Below are 17500 nucleotides of genomic sequence, written 5' to 3'. Positions count from 1 at the left end.
GTTGTTGTTACCATTACCATAATTATTTTCAACATCATTATCACTACCATTATCATTACTATTATTAATTTCATTATACTCATCATCATTTTTATTGATATCATAATTCTTATCGTCATCATTGTTTGTTTTATTGTTATTATGATTATCATGAATATTTTTGTTATTATTCATTATTGCTATTATTATTATTATTATTATTATTATTATTATTATTATTATTATTATTATTATTATTATCATCATCATCATTATCTTTATTGTCATCATTATTACTATCATTATTATTATCGTTATTATATTTATTATCATCGCCAATACCATCATTATCATCATTACTGTGATTATTATTATTGTCATTATCAATACTATAATCATTATCATTATTAGTAGTCTTATCCTCACCACCACCACCACCATCATTACTATCATTATTATTCATGTTATAATTGATATTATCTTTGTATTTTGTTATCATCACTACATTATTACCATTATTATTATCATTATTTATACTAGCATTACCATTATTGTTGCTTTTGTTGTTGTTTTTGTCATTTTCATTATCATGACTATTTTGATTATCGTTATTATCATTATTTTGATTATCGTTATTATTACTATTGTTGTTATAGTTATTATTGTTATAATTATTATATCATTATTATTGTTATTATAGTGGTAGCAGTAGCGGTGGTAGTATGGTTGCTATCATTATTTTTATCATTATCATTAATTTGTATTCTTCATCCTTATCATTATTAGTCATTATTGTTATTATCATTGTTAGTATTATCATCATTTTTGTTATTATTATTCTTAACATAGTGGTAGTGGTGGCCTTCTTTTTATTGTTGAGGGTGTTGTTCAGTCCGAGAATCCATCATTATAAATATCCGACGTCATCATGATTTTTTACTCTACCAGGAAATCTATTCATGATGTAAACAGATGACGTAACAATTTTATGAAACATGTAAGAGCCAGTGTGGTTTTTTCCCTTCACACTGTCCAGTCAATTCTTCTCCGTGAGAGTATGCCGAGGAAAAGATACAGGTTATTATATCTAACCCAAGTAACATTACCAATAAAATGTCTTTCTCTAATGCAACAGAGAGCGTGACACCGTCTTCTAGATCACGTGACTTTGACTCCGCCTCCCTGACCACGTGACTTTGACTCCGCCTCCTTGACCACGTGACTTTGACGGGTGGGTGTTTACCTCGATCAGCTGATTCAAACAGTACGACGCCACAGACGATGCGAGATGTCTGTATTCGAGAAGAAGAGGGAGGATAAATTGCTCCTTGATGACACTAAGCCTCTCTTTTGCAATATCAAGGAGGCCCAGAATACCGATGGACATATTGTGAGTGTGTTTGTTTTAGTTGTTTGTGTGTGTGGTTGTTCTGAAGGTATGTGTATTGCGAAAGGATGTGTGAGTGAGAGGAGTTTGATAACAATTGTGTTGGAAGGCGTGTGCTTTTTTTGTTGTTTTATGGTGTTGTTGTTGATAGGTGGTTTTTTTTTGTTTGTTTTTTAGAATCAGTTATTTTTCTTTAATTTGGAAATAATTTAGTGTTATACTGTGTTCCTCCGGAAAATGTACCTTCAATATAATGTTGATTTTCAGAGAAGTGAAAGTGTTTTCAAGTGCATACTGAGACCATGTATTTGTATATTTGTTGTTTAGAAGTTACGAAAGGAAAGACACAGATGAATCAAGGATCTGCCCTAATATTGTTTTTAGTCCCATGTTCTATTCAGTTATTGTCGTTTGTATAATAGGGAAAAAAAACTGTACAGCTTGAGTATACTAGGATAGAAACTACATGGCTTGCAAGAAAAAAAATAAATGGAAAATGTTTCCTCTTTAGATTTGCTTGTTTGCCAATACTGCATTTTACACACCATTCTACTAGTTCTTTTGGTAAATAAATATGCCATACATAAGATAAGTTCTTTGATCAGTAATGACTCAAACATAACTATTACATATTTTGGCAGTTAAAACATGAAATCATGTGCCTTGCTAGACACAGAAACATGAAGCACATCTAGAATGTATTAGAATAAATTAAAACATGTGTGATAATAGATATTAGATTCATTGAATTTAGGAACTGTCCTTGATTATGTGAACTCCCGATGGTTATTTTTTACTACATAATGAAGCTCTCAAGTATGTGTGCTTCCATACAGTGTTCTGTGGTTCTAAATATGGGTATGTTTTGTAATATTCAATTTTGTTTTTATGAGGTAAAATAACACAACACAATATTACAAGCTTGTGGGGTACATGAGGTATCAAAAGTTGATGGTAGTAGCAAAAAGGGCCAGCTTATAGAAACTGGGTTAAACAAATAAATTGATGAAAATCTTTGAGGAGAAAACAAAATTGAACACTACATTTACTAGAGCATATATGCTGAAGAGATATATATATATATATATATATATATATATATATATATATATGTCTATCTATCTATTTATCTATCTATCTATCTCTCTCTCTATATATATATATAATATATATATATATATATATATGTATATATATATATATATATATATGTATATGTATATATGTATATATGTATGTGTATATATGTATATATTTATATATATATATATATATATATATATATATATATATACATATATGTATGTATGTATGTATTGGCGCATGGATCTATACATGTATATATATATATATATATATATATATATATATATATATATGTATATATATGAATATATGTGTGTATATATATGTATGTATATATATATATATATTTTTTTTTTTTTATGTATGTATGTATGTATGTATGTATGTATGTATGTATGTATGTATATACTTTTTTTTATCAGTGTAAGATTTTTTTTTCTTAATTGTAGCTATTTTGTTTATCAGTAGTGTTTTTTCCTTCCTCTTAAAGTGAGAACTGATTAATTCTAAATAAATGTTACTCTTTAAGTAATAGTGTCAGAGGGAGAAGATAAATAATCTAAAATCTTTTCATTTCATCATCAATATTTGATCATCTACTTATTTTCTTTATATATATCATTATGGAATAATTTTAGAGGCTGCATTCATTCATGAATATGCTAATTCTTAGTAACAGTCTTACCTTGGACTAATATTGCAGTTCTCAATGTTCATTCGATTCCAGGAATATGTTTTAGAAGTTTGGCGTACCCCAGACGTTGACACAAGATGGACTGTAAGCCACAGATATTCCAATTTTGCGCAACTCCAGTCTTCCTTAAAGGTTGGATCTATGGTGCTACCACAGCTACCTCCCAAGAAAGTTTTTGGAAATACAGATAGAGACTTTATTAATGAGAGAAAAGTGGCCCTACAGGTAAGTATCTTGGTGGAGGAGAATGAGACATGTTTTTTATGTATTATTGTTGCTTTTTGTTTTGTTTTTTTCTTTTGTTTTTATGGTCACAATTTCCAAAATATGCAAATTATATGGCATACCTAATGATGTACTGTTATTCTCACTTATTGTTTATACATTTTATGATCATGTAAGAAAATATGGCAGCAGACAGTTAACCAAAATACAGTTTAGATTTTTTATGGCAATTTCTGGACTTTCAGAAATATCTTGACAACATATTGTCAAATGAACTACTAGCTTCATCATTACCAGTGAAAAAGTTCTTAGATCCTAAGTCATATTCTAGAAATTTTCAAGGTAAGGTTTGTCACCAGCTTTTATATGAATCCCATGTGAGATTGCATTATATTACAGTATAACTTTATATTGGTATTCAAAATTCCTTCTATTACTTTCAGAGGAGGCAAGACAGAATGTGCACATTGTCCTCAGGTCAGGAGGAAGCCATGAGGCCACAGAAGCCCTTCCAGGAATTGGAACACGCATTTGTAAAGAATACTTTCTGGCACACCCATTGGCAGATGCCAAAACGCAGCACATACTTTGGTGGGCTCCCTTTGGCCCGGACAGAGCCATGAACTTACGAGACATGCATGCGACACTCACGGCACTTGTCCAGTGTCAGGTAACAAAATAATTGTGTTGACCTCAGTGCTACAAAAGAAATAAGTAGGTAGATAAGTAATTATATGGCTAGATATATTGATTGAGATTGAGACATACATTGATTGATACAAAAAATCATTGATACTCTAGTAATATATAGAAGAATAGATAGAAAACAGAGATACAGATGGGTAGACTGAGAATTTTACAGTGACCTCCATTATTATTATATTCGTGTGTTTCCTCAAATTTTTCCAGCACCCATACATTGTTCCGTCTGTCAGCAGTGTGGCCACGGAAACCGGTGTGTGTGTTGTTCGGCCGTGGTTTCCACAGGTAAGGTTATGCATCTTGCTGTGTGAGGTTTTATGGAAACCTCATACAGCCAGAAGGCTTGGCATGATATTGATTTAAATTGGGGAAAAATTGAGTGGAAGTTTGTGATAACAACAACCAGCTGATGTCATTTATTTTAGTTTTATTTCCTCAGTTATGTGTTATTTCTTCTTTACTGCTGCCTTGAGGAATTTCATAGATGCTGAAAAGCTTCATTTCTGTTATGATTATGATTTTTATTATTCTTATTATTGATGTTGTTGTTGTTATTATAATAAAGTAGTTATTATTATTATAACTATAATTGTTGTTGTTATCACTGTTATTATCGATAATGTTGTTATTACTATTCTCATTAATATCACCATCATCATCATCATCCATTTCATTATCATCATTCTAATTACTTTCATTATTTTTTCCTGTTAATGTTATTAATAACAATATTAATATCATTGCACTCATTATTATCACCACCATTATTGTTATAGTAATTTTTATCTTAATTATTACCATATAGGAATTCTATGCAAAATCCTCTCTACAGGGAACAGTCCGAGATCAGATACACCAAGCGAAGCCACGAGGAAGTTGCCTGATGAAGTACACGGGAGAAAGGTTAAATCCTATCCCCCAGAGAGAGTGTGCCATCTATGGGAGACAGATTTTACAGGCTCTTTTATTCCTACATGAAAAAGGGTTAGGACATGGTAAGGGTTATTTCCTTGTATGCTAAAAATGTACAGGTTTGGAAATACGTTCACCAGAATGCTCTGACTTGTATAAAGTTGATTGTACCAATAGAGTTCAGAACTAATGAGCTGGTTTATGTAAAAAATTGGATATATTTAATGTTCGGCACTTGAGAATGGGTGTAAATAGGTTTATATTTATATTTGAAGATAAGTATTTTTTCACAAATAAGTTGAACCCTTTCACAAAATCAAGGCAAAACACAAATTGATTAAAAAATACCATTGGCAAATTTTGGCAGGGATTTTTAATTCTGTGTTAAAGAAAAAAAAAAAAAAAACATATGTATTCTCTCTGCTAACTTTAAAGATATAACTCCTCAGTCTCTTCCCCCCCCCCCCCCCAAAAAAAAAAAAAAAAAAAAAACGTACAAAGAATTCTTATCAGTCTTATAACATGATCACCTGAGCATTTTATCCCCAACAAATCCCTGGTATCGCATACATATACTCCAAGGTTGGATATACTATTTTTTAGATTTTGATGCACATCAGCTGGTTTCAGGCACACAGACTATATCCTTCAGAGTAGTTTTCATATGTAGTGGAAAGTATTCTTAATGAAAATATCACAAAGCACACTAATTGTATATAAGGTGGTGCTGATAATTCATTAGTTTTATATTTTTTTTTAAGTATTTATCATATTTATTACCTTTCCACACAACTGGACAATATTGTAATTATGGAATAATGTGTATATACACTATGTTATTTTGTAATATATTCAGATCTACTAAGATGTAACTCATCAACATAAATGCAATATTTACATGTATATCAGTTATCAAAAATATGATAGGAAGCAACCCTTATATAATACCATTAGCACACACTAATAAAATAGTATGCAGATCTTATAAGTACAATATAGATAGAATTTTTCTCTTTTGAAAAAGCTCTCTCTAGAGATTTATAGCTAGCACTGGGATATACATGCCTTGTGGTTTTATTCTCATAATTTTGTTTACACATATATAGCCCCACATCTTAGTTCCCAAGGAATCAGCTGTTAGGCTGCTTGATCTCAGAGATTAACCCTTTTCACAAATTTTCTATTTTTATTGCTATTACTATCTTTAACAACAGTATAATGATAGCAATTTCAGTGATGGTAATGCCTATAGTAATATTAATGATGATAATGATAATTATGATTATAATAATATTAGTTGGTATGCCTGGTAACTGACTCATTTATGACCATTCCCTTGTGAAGTTGATCAAAAACTCCAATGGATGCTTCATATGCCCAGCACCAGTGGGTTAAGAATGTTACCCTTGTGAAAGATGGTGAAAATGAGCTATATACTATAAGGATAAAATTTAGAATACATCTAGAATGACAATTAGGAAAAAAAAAACAATGACATATTTTCTTCTTGTACAGGAAGCTTGCACACTGGCAACCTAGTGATAGACAATAATGTGTGTCGCCTCCTGGAACTCGAGAATCAGGTAGTCGGTCTTCCCACCCAACTCAGGCCATTCATGATCAACCATCGCAAGATCAACTCAATTGAAGCCATTGACGTCTATAGCTTTGGCCATGTGTTGTACGAAATGATTTTCCAGAAGCGCCTGACGACAGACACATGCACTGAGTTTCCTCCAGAGTGTCCTCCTCTGTCAAGTAAGTTGGAGTTTTTTGTATGCATTTAAAGAGTGGGGGATTGTTTTTTCTTCTTTGGGCTTTTTTTCTTTCTTTCTTATTAATTTTCTTTATCTTTTTTTTTTTTTTTTTTAATTGTTGTTCAGCTTCTTACTCTTCTTGTTCTGATTCATATTTGTTCTTCGTTTTCTTTTTCTTTTAATCCTTCATTCTCCAATGTTTATTCTTTCTCTTCTTCTTTTTTCTTATTATAATTCACAATATTATTTTTCTTCTTCTTTTTCACCTTTTCACTTTTTCTTTTTCCCTCCTTTATCATCTTTAATCATCATCTCTTTCTCCCTTTTTTTCATATTGTTATTCTTTCTTGGCAATTACCTTGCCAAGAAGAATTATTAATTGAAAGCTATATCTAACTTATCTCCCATAAAAAAAAAAAAAAAAAAAAAAAAAGAAATCAAGGTTACCCTTACTAAAAAAAAAAGGAAACAGTTTTAGGTATCTGATTTTACACATTTTCCATGACATGAAAATAATGTACAAAGTTTCTCAACTAGTCTTCGTACAATAGATTTTTTTATTCTTTTTTCTTATTTCTTGTTTTTGTCTCGACCAGCCTTTCACCATATCTCCCTTTGGAACTGAACCTATTGTATTGAAGGGAAACAGGGATTTTGTCATCATCCTGATCTAATCTCTGATGCTTCCTCACCCCAATCTAATCAAACAAACACATTCTAATACTACACTTGTCTCTAAACACAACTGTATCAGTGAATACTGTCATGCCTTTCAGTGCTATCTCTCTTTTTCTGGGTTTTTAGATGGCGCTATATATATATGCTTCTCTCTTTATGTATCCATCTATGCATGTCTATGTGTATATATGTATAAATAGATAGATAGATGATACATATATCTGTGTGTCCATGCGTGCATGCGGATGTGCGTGCATGCATGTGTCTGTTTTTGTGCGTGCTTGTGTGCGTGCGTGCGTGCATGCGTCCGTGCGTCCGTGAGTGCAGGTGTGTGTGTGTTGGAAAGACCATGACACATCTTACAGTAAACCATTTTTGTGTATCATTTAATCACTATTAATATTTCATTTTTATTGTTATTATTATTATTATTGTTATTATTGATAGTAGTATTATTGTTGATGTAATTGTTGAGCAGATTATTATCATCGTTTATATTATTATTGTTCTTATATTCTTATATATAGCAGACTTGGTTTCTAAAATGATATGATATCCAAATAGGAGGAAGAAATATTTAATTGTATGTTAACAGAGAAAGCTAAACTACATTTTGTTTTCTCTTGTGTATCATGTGTTATTGCCTCACCAACCTCTCTTTTGTAGGAATTTTCTTGGAAGCATTTAGTCTTGGACCATGTAAATACTAAAAGAATAATGGAGACTGGTTATGCAATACATTTTCAGATGTATTTTTGTTTTCGGTCTTAATAAACGTTTTCTCTTTTCTTTTTTTCAGGATCTGTACTTGAAAGCATACTGAGTCCAGAAGCTTGCAAAAATGGCATACCTACTGTTGCCGGCTTGCTAACTCATCCATTCTTTAATCAGGTAAAGTGTATAGGAATTTGAATAGTAATAGATAAGAGATAACATTGTTTGTAATAACAGTGTCCAGAGGTGGATGAAGCAGATAGCAAGGGGCTCTCTACTGAAACAAATATGATAATGAAAAAAATCACAAAAGCAGTGTTTTAGTTATTTATCTAGCAAGTTTATTTCTTTAAAATGTACATGCAATGTAGGAAGATTGCCTTATTCATAGTGTATGTTCTCTGTTAATTTATATATATATATATATATATATATATATATATGTATATATGTATATATATTATAGATAGATAGATATTATATGTTATATATATATGTGTGTGTTTAGGAGTGAGGGAAAATTTCAAGGTTATCCCTGTTTTTTAAGTCCTCAGATGTGGCTACCCTCGGTAATATTTGTTTCTTACTTACATTTGAACACTTTGCAGGTTCCTCTACATAGCCATGAAAAACCAAGCCTGAAATTACCATCATCGGTGAAACAGGCTGTATCAGCCAGCCATGAGGCTTTGTTGACAAGATTAGCTGCTGACCAAAAGAAAGTAAGACAGAAAAATAGAAACAGACAGACAGATACCCTGTTTGCTGTTGCTGGAGAGAGAGAAAGATAGGACTTGGTTGATTGGTTGATTGGGAGAGAGGGAAAGGAGAAAGAAAATTAAAGGAAGTCGTGGAAAAAATGAGACAATAATTTTATTCAGTCATCACTGGGACTAACAGTACAGAATACATTATTGCCCCATACTGAAGATTGATTATTAAGAAATCAGTTATTTTTTCTACCTTTGTGTAGATTGGATAAAATCCACTTATATGTGTTGTATGATCATATATATACATATGTCATTGTACCTGCTTATCTGCCTGTCTGTCTGTCTTGGTGAGGGTCATGTGTACATACATGTGTTTGTGTCAAATTGAAGATACTATAAATTGTTAAAGAATGTATAGAAATATCATGGGTAATTATTTTTGGCTTCTTATTATTATTATTTTTACTCACAGGTTCGTCAGCAGAGAAAGTTGTCCAAAGCAGAGGCATTTGTTTCACAACAGTCGATAAAGAACAGATATAAAAAGGTATAAGTGCATGATATTGGTCACAGCAAGTAAAATTCTGTCAATATAATTTTTGTTCTCTTGAGTTTAGTGAACATATATGTCCCTAGATTATAGATTGATATCATATTATGTCTTTATATTACTTTTTTATGGTTTTATCATTATATCCATTAAAGGGCAGATGTGGCTTAACATTACATTGATGATAATTTCTTACTTCCTGCCATTTGTTATTTGCTAATTTTTTTTTTCCCCCACACTAAATGTATGACAGGATAATGCTAGTATGCCTTGAGTGCTGTTAGGATAGCTGTCACAATCAAGCTAAATAAAATAGGATTTAATCAACAAAGAAAATCATAGAGAAAGGAAATTGTTATGGGTTTATATACAGCAGTAGTAAGCCAAAATAACTTATTGCATGGTCATCCATTTATGAGGAATGACCCCCTTTGCGGACAGCAACAGGCTCAGATACACTACAGAGAAGCACATTAGGAACTAGGAACTTAGGAATATTGAATACCCTTTTGAAGTTTTTGCTTTATATTTCAGCATTTACAAGCCGACACAAATGGTATTATATCAGATTCCCAGAGATCGTCAGAAGACACTAGTCCAAGTCCTGGTAAGTTACCTCATCTCATATCACTTCAGTGGCATCATTTATACATTGTATTGAGCATGCTAGTTTCAGCTTTAAATATATAGTGAATTTAATACAAAAAGAGATAATAATGGTACAGTATTGTAAAATACTCATGAATGTTTTGGTTATTTCAGTAACAGGCAGTGTGTAAATGCAAATAATATATTTCTGTGTTTGAAGTGTTATAATGACTTGCATGTTTTGCATTGTATTGTTCATGTAATGATGCCCAATATAAGAGGTAAAATGTATACCCTCTACACCCCACAGGGTAAAATTAAGGTAATCTTTTATCTGAAATTATGGAACATACTAAGAAGAGCAAAAGATTTACAAACGTTCTCCTGTTTACTTATAGCTTAACTTGGGGTAGTATTTATAAATCTGTCAGTAAAGTTTGGTCAATGTGCAGTAGCCCTAAGATGTGTGAATGTTGCATGTGTAAATTTTGTTTTACAGTCTCATTTAAACAGTCATTGTACCAGAAATAATTCTGATTGGTTACCAGAGCACACCTTACACCCTCGCCCATCCTTACTCTTGAGTGTAAGTGCTCATGATGGGAAGGAAGAGCATGTCAGGAGGAAGAAGGTAAGGGGCAGGAGAGGCTTGAACATCGGCCGCAAGGGATTAGGCATATTTTCAAGCCCGAGGGTGCTCTCTGGTTGCAGTTAGAACAGTTTCTGGCACTCTGGCCTTTTATATGAGACTGCAACACAAAAGTGCCACATATGTGCAACCAGCCCTGGTACCCTTATGGTATTCATGCATCTTAACACTGGAAGGTTATGAGTTGTTGAAAGTGAAATATATATATATATATATTTTGTCTACTGACAGTTTTGAGCTTCCCCTCCTGATTTTTTCTTTCTTTCTTTCTCTCTTTCTTTCTTTTTCTTAAGTCTTTCATCCTATTATGCATCCCATATTCACTTTACATTGTCTTTGTGCAAAGTGGATTAAAATTAATAAAAAATTAAAAAGTATATTTCTAAATAAGAGTCAGTATAACATGATTTCCATATTTTCTTTGCATAATTTTTTTTTTTTATATATCTGATAACAGATATGCACTTTTACTTTTAATTGTTTTTTTCTGTTAGTTTATATATTATGAAAGCAAGGTTAATTAATTCCTGAGTTAGGGAACCTTGTCTAAGTCAGGTTGATGGGTATGCAACACTAATCAATAATCATGTTATTTTGAATGGATAACCAAGTATGTGATTTTTATCTCTTTCTTCTTCTTCTTCTTCTTCTTTTCTTTTTTCTTTCTTTCTTTCTTTCTTTCTTTTCAGTGCAAAATATTAGATACAAAAACTTCCTTATTACATCATGTATATAATATTTTGAAATTAAATGGAATAGAGTATCATATGTGTAACATCATTTTTGATTGTTAATTATATGTATGTACTGTAAGTACCTTTTTTGTAATTATGTTTTTGTTTTTTATTTTTTACTTTGAATGATTATTTTATATTCCTTTTTCTTTATCATAATTTTGACAAGGAATTAATTATGAAAAAAATAGTTAATGTTTATAAACTTTGCAGTAAAGCTAAACCTGAGGATTAGAATAAGGCATATAATTTCTTTCAAGTCAGCAGTGAATTAGATAACATGACAAACATTATCTGTAAAGCTAAAGGCAAGGTTTATTCATGACTCAGATTTGTAATTCACAGGTAAGCGGAAATGTGAAGTGAATCATTAAGTATTAAAATGTATGTATTAATCCATTTTATGAAATTTCCACTCATTCAAAAAAGAATATTCTAGATTCATCAGGTTGCTTTTAAGGTACATATTGAAATAAGATACATAGTGTAACATGTATGCAATTTATATTTTATCATACTTTACTTGATTTTTATGTTAAAAGGATTAATGTTCATATTTTTCTTGATTTTTTTTGTCCCTCTAATTTTATTCCCATTCGGGTGACAAATAAGATGTAAGTATATGTGATTATTTTGATAAGATAACTAAAAGAAATGTGATTCTATCATGTGTTACATGTTGTGATTTTTCAGTAAATCAATTATGATTTGTCTTCCAAGCTGTTGACCAACAAGGAAACACAAGATGGTTAGTATGACAGTGTAGTAGATTTTGTATGCTTTGTACATAGTAGTTTGATTAGCATTCACTTCATATCTTTTCAGTTTCTTCTGTCAAATGGTCTTTGCAGCATTTCTTCTGTTAAAAAGGCTTTGGTCTCTCTCAGTTACCTTTCTTTATTTCAGCATTGTTGTGTAATTTTAGTGGTATCTTCCTGATCTGTAGCGGTACTTGAGCTTTGAAGGAGCTGAAGTGTATTTGTTCATTTATTGCTGTTTTTATATCTTACCTTTATTTTGGTTTTGTTCATACTGCCACAAACCATTTTTTATCCATTTTTTCCCCCCAATACTGAAAGGAGTTGTTGAATTTATGTTAATCTTGCAATAATGAGGTTAACTATTGACTATGAATCCCATCTCCCATTTATTCTTTTACTGCAGCTAGGTAATTCTTTGTTTTAGATACTACCCTTGCACCCTAGAAAAAGAAAAAATATTCTAGAGTGCATCGTCATGAACTCTCCTTAGCATCTATCCAAGTATAAAAAATTGAAAAAGAAAAGCATAAGATGCCACAGATGTGTCATATGATTTTATAGTATTTGATAGTAGACTTTTAGGTGAGCTGCACCTTATGCAAAAACTGATTACTAATATATAATTAAAGAAATTATATATGTACAATTCTAGTGATACAATTACATGAAAAAAAATTCAAAAACTGAAAATACAAGTTGGGAATAATTAATTTCATAATATATTCTGAATGGATAGCCACCAATTAGGCAACAATATGACTACTACAATACAAAAAAAACACAAACTTGAGCAGAAAATACAATAAGCTAAGTTGACCAGGATTTGTAATACTGTACATTATTACAAAAGTGTTTCTGTCTTCTTTTTCTTTGAAATTGGTGAAGGGCTCTAGCTTCGTAATTTATTAGTGGTTCTAGCAAGCTTCTTTGATTTTGTTCTTTCTTGCATAAAAGCAAATAGTATTGCAAGTATTGATTAACACACACACCAAAAATCAAGCACACTGTAGAGAGACACACACACACACACACACACACACACACACACACACACACACACACACACACACACACACACACACACACACACACACACACACACACACACACACACACACAGATATATATATACACACTCACACATGTGCATATACACACACACATATACATACACACACTCACACTCACACTCACACTCACACTCACACTCACACTTATTTGTACACACACGTAATGATGATGGTAAGGATACTAAAATAACAGTAATTATTATAATGATTTAGATAGTTTATGAGGAAGATAAATTTCCTTTAAGAAAAACCATTACTAAGCAACTATTTGAGCTGGTAAACATCACCTATCTTTGAAATATTTTGAAGAAAAGATATTGTCACTTTTAGATCTAAAATGTACTTTTGCCATTACAGTTACTGATGTATGATTGAGTCCTCTTAATTTGCAGGTAGCGCCAGTGGGAACTCGAGTCTCTCACCGTCATTGGTAGCCCCACCACCTCCCCCTCCAAATCCACAACCCCCTTCCACTTCCACTGTCCCCCAGTCACAAGCTGGTCCTCCCCCTGCCCCAGCTCCTCCTCCTCCTCCTCCTCCCCCTCCACCTGTGGCCTCGTTCCCAAGCACAGCCACGCCACCTCCTCCGAGTCAGAACCAAGAGCGAGCTGCCTTACTCTCGTCCATCAGTTCATTCAAGAAGAACAAACTGAAGAAGTCCACAACTAATGACCGCAGTACTCCCGTTTTGTAAGGGAGACTACGTTTTGGGATGTTGTTGCATTCAGGAGCATCTACGGAAGTCCCTATCTTCTACGGAGAGGTCCTAGAGTGGGGATCTTTATCTTTGGTATTCCAGAGGGTTACAGAGTGAGATATAAAACAGAGAGGTTGATAACATTGGAATCTACATCGATAGATCAAGGGGCCTTGAGTGGAGGCTTGAAATTTGTCTGTATGTGATCAGAAGTGTTGTATTTTGATATTTAAAGATGATATATAAGTGTGTATGTATGTAAAAAAAATATATGTTATGATTTTTCTGTCACAAGCTAAATCAGTTTCAAGTAATTTTTACGTTCAGGTAATTTACCTGGTGTTCCTAAAATCATTCCTCTCTTTGTTTTACTTTTGTTATATCTGTCATAATTTCTTCTTTTATACATTGTAAAGATTTATAATAAGATCTGATTAATTACCACAAGCTCAAAAGTTGTGCTCTCTGAAAACTGAATGGTTGTGTTAGCTCACTAAGAAATTTTACTTTTTATCTAGTCAGTAGAAAAAATACTGGTCAAAAACTTTTCCTGTTGTTTTGATTTTGTTGTGTAACAAAGTCAGAATGTATTCCAAAAGGGAATATAAAAATCATGAATTATAGTTGGTGCAAAGCATTTATGACAATGTGTATTACTTTTATTAAAGAAGCCAATATGTAAGTTTACTATTTTATACTATGCTTATTATTAAAAGATAATAATTTAAGTAAAACTTTCAAGCCAAACTGAAGGTAAGTTGGCTAGAATTAGCATATTTGTGATTGTAGTTTACTGAAAAGTCCAGAAATTATTTTTAAAATTTCACATCCCGGGTTAATTTTTATGTTGATGTAAAAGGGACTGATTGTCATTGGCATATTACACAGATCACTGTTTGAGCAATGCATTTCTGTGAATAGCATGCATTTGATACAATTGCAGATTATTTGCAAATACATGCAATGAAGAACGTCCTGTGTTTTTTTATATCATGTAATTAGTGTCTATTATGATAACATCATGCAGTAGGGTGTCAAAACAAAGGGGATCCCAGCTCAGCTACAGTTCAAGAATGGAATGTCATCCACTCAGAACTTGCAAGCAGAGCAGTTCGTGATACTAAAGAGATCTTCGTTAATTAATTTTCTGAAAATGTAAAAAAGCAATTGTTGACCTGGGCTGCTGACATTTTTGTAGATTTGCAGATGGCAGTTATAATAAAAAATAGGAAAATAAGACCACCTTCACCATCACAGTATGTCTCAGAAATATTTGTGTGCATTTAAACTGCTCAAAGGCAAAAAACATCAACAGGTGGAAGTCACCTGCATCACTGTTATTATGCTATCCATTCAGCCACCACTTACCCACTATCTGCCTGTAATATATTGTACAAGTAACTGAGAGGCCAAGCTGTACACTTTGTATGGAGTTGAGACTGAGTTAAAAGGCATATATATCTATAAAATTACTCATGGTAATATGGTAATATCAGCTTCTGTAACAAGGGCATAAAGTTTTTTAAAGCTGTTGAGGCATCTTGTGAAGGGGATAAATATTGATATAACTGCAACAAACAACGCTAATTTATGTACAGCGATAGTACTGATTTTGCATATTTTTAAGCCCAGGATTTTGGGATATCCAAAAGGGCAGAGAAGGGGAACAAACTCAATTAGTTTTTCTGTTTAAAGTCTGGTCATACTGCAGATAAGGCAATGAAATTGTCCTTGATGGAAATTTTGTATGAATATAAGTCCCATTGTATTATAAGAAGTAATGTGTAAATAATGTCCAAAACAGTGAAAAAACAAAAGAGCTATTTTCTTTAGGGGAAAAATCCCTTAGGAATGTAAATTGTTTATCCAGCTGGCTAGCCCCTTAAAAATGCTTTCAAAATGCATAATATTGATACACACAAATTAAAGGAAGTAAGAAAATGTGTAAGGTGTAAGAATAATTTAAAAAAAAAAAAAAATCAGTGATATGTAGGTAGGATTTTCAAGATATTTGGAATCTTTACTCACAATAACAGAAAGTGAGAGGAAATAAATGCATATTATTGATATATTTTCTCTCTACTAAAGAGGATTCACTTTCATTTCAGATGAAGCAATTTCATATCATAATATGCCATTGGAAAGACAAACTGATATATTTTTTTCTTTTTGTCTTTCTTTCTTGTGATTTTAAAGATATTTTTTTGTGATCTTTTCATTTCTTTCTGAAGTGATGACACAGTATTATAAACGTATACACCAGTATGAACATTTTTCTTAGATTCTGAATAACAAAAATTGGGCTATCTATACACAAGTAAGCTATGGGGAAGATAACTTTTTTCTTCTTTTCTTTTTGCAATGGCACTATCCATTCTTTTTGGGTATTCCTAAAAAATTGATATTAAAAAAGGTCCCTTTCTCCCATCACTCTTGTGGGAGAAAATATGGAATGGGATAATGGATATCAAAATAAAACTGGTTTTGTATATATTCACATGTACAAACTTACTCTATCAATTATTAAAAGTACTACAATAAGCCAACTCCTAACAAAAGATTGTTAACTTGTAAGGCACCCCTGCCTGGGACACAAATCAATAAAATTGTCAAGATAATAATTATGTTATTAATTTTTTTTTTCATTATTTTTCAGCAAAAACAAAAAAGGTTAGGGGGAAGCAAAAAAAAGCTAGAAGAATTTTTTCAGTAATGTCTTGGCCAGTATTTTATTTAGTTGTACCCATGAGAAGGCAATAAAATTATGTACACCCTATATAATTTAGGTAAATAACTGTATGTAAAAATAGTAATCGTGGCATATCATTACTCTTTTTCTATTTAAAGGAACGAAGACAGTATTTACATAAACATTTTGTTATTTCATTACACTTTGACAGTTTGTTTTCATCATTTTTTCATATAGGCCTATTAGTAAATATGGGGCATATGGCACTCCAGATCTAGCCAAAGCCTTAATCTAGAAATTACAAAATGTCACACTCAATAAATCGACAAAGAAAGTATAACGTAAAGATTTTTTACGGTGACTTTATCAAATTTACTCCCCCCCCCCCCTCATGAAATAGAGAGAAGATTAGTCATACAGCTTGCTTTAGTTTCAATTATGTCTATTTTCCCTGTAGCTTTGTAGACCTGTTTCTCAAGGAAAATTGGGAAGTGATGAGAGAAAACATAAATATTTTTTGTTTAAGAACTTTATTTTTCGTGAAATACTTACACAGGGCTGAAGAAAAAAACAATCCAGACGGGTAAAAACACTTACAATAATGATTTCAAGCCATTTAGAGACAAGTTTCTTTCACCATCAAGTAGAAAGAAAGAAAGAGGATGCATAATGCATTGAAAACATCAGTTTCATTTTATGTGGAATTATTTGAGGTCAAAATTGCAGATTTAAGAATTTAAGTCGCTTTACCTAAGTTACTTTCTTAGAATCAACTTTTTTTCAGTGGGAGTTGAAGGCAGAACAAAGGCTTCCTCCAAATTTCCTTAAAAGGAAGCTTTCTGATTTCCTTTTATTAAGCAATCTTAATACGAATACCAGGTACTTCGCCTCCTGGACCCAGACACAGACATTATT

The 17500-nt window shown here is 31.9% G+C and overlaps 1 protein-coding gene across 2 annotated transcripts; it reads left to right on the top strand.

Annotated features, from left to right (window-relative positions):
- The first annotated feature begins 1105 nt into the window (after nt 1–1105).
- On the top strand, nt 1106–14868 carry LOC125046381 (PX domain-containing protein kinase-like protein). 2 transcript variants are annotated; one of them, XM_047644123.1, is made up of 13 exons: nt 1116–1369; nt 3180–3371; nt 3617–3713; nt 3815–4041; nt 4281–4358; nt 4906–5068; nt 6501–6743; nt 8220–8311; nt 8743–8856; nt 9320–9394; nt 9932–10004; nt 12062–12116; nt 13592–13731. In XM_047644123.1, exons 1-12 carry the CDS (start codon nt 1268–1270, stop codon nt 12073–12075), a joined length of 1470 nt encoding a protein of 489 aa, XP_047500079.1. In that variant the 5' UTR covers nt 1116–1267; the 3' UTR covers nt 12076–12116; nt 13592–13731. The 2 variants fall into 2 exon arrangements, with proteins under 2 accessions (XP_047500069.1, XP_047500079.1); XM_047644113.1 differs by lacking the exon at nt 12062–12116 and having other exon boundaries at nt 1106–1369; nt 13592–14868.
- Nucleotides 14869–17500: the final 2632 nt, after the last annotated feature.

The sequence above is a fragment of the Penaeus chinensis genome, chromosome 4 (assembly GCF_019202785.1).
Source record: "Penaeus chinensis breed Huanghai No. 1 chromosome 4, ASM1920278v2, whole genome shotgun sequence".
NCBI lineage: Eukaryota > Metazoa > Arthropoda > Malacostraca > Decapoda > Penaeidae > Penaeus > Penaeus chinensis.
Note: the sequence above shows the minus strand (reverse complement) of the source record. Positions and strands in the feature narration are given on the sequence as shown.

Excerpts from the sequence above, each read along its gene's own strand:
- LOC125046381 (XM_047644113.1), top strand. The coding sequence starts at position 1,268 with ATGTCTGTATTCGAGAAGAAGAGGGAGGATAAATTGCTCCTTGATGAC. Across the intron at positions 3,372-3,616 it reads AGAGAAAAGTGGCCCTACAG|AAATATCTTGACAACATATT; the intron begins GTAAGTATCTTG and ends CTGGACTTTCAG. Across the intron at positions 4,359-4,905 it reads TTCGGCCGTGGTTTCCACAG|GGAACAGTCCGAGATCAGAT; the intron begins GTAAGGTTATGC and ends TCCTCTCTACAG.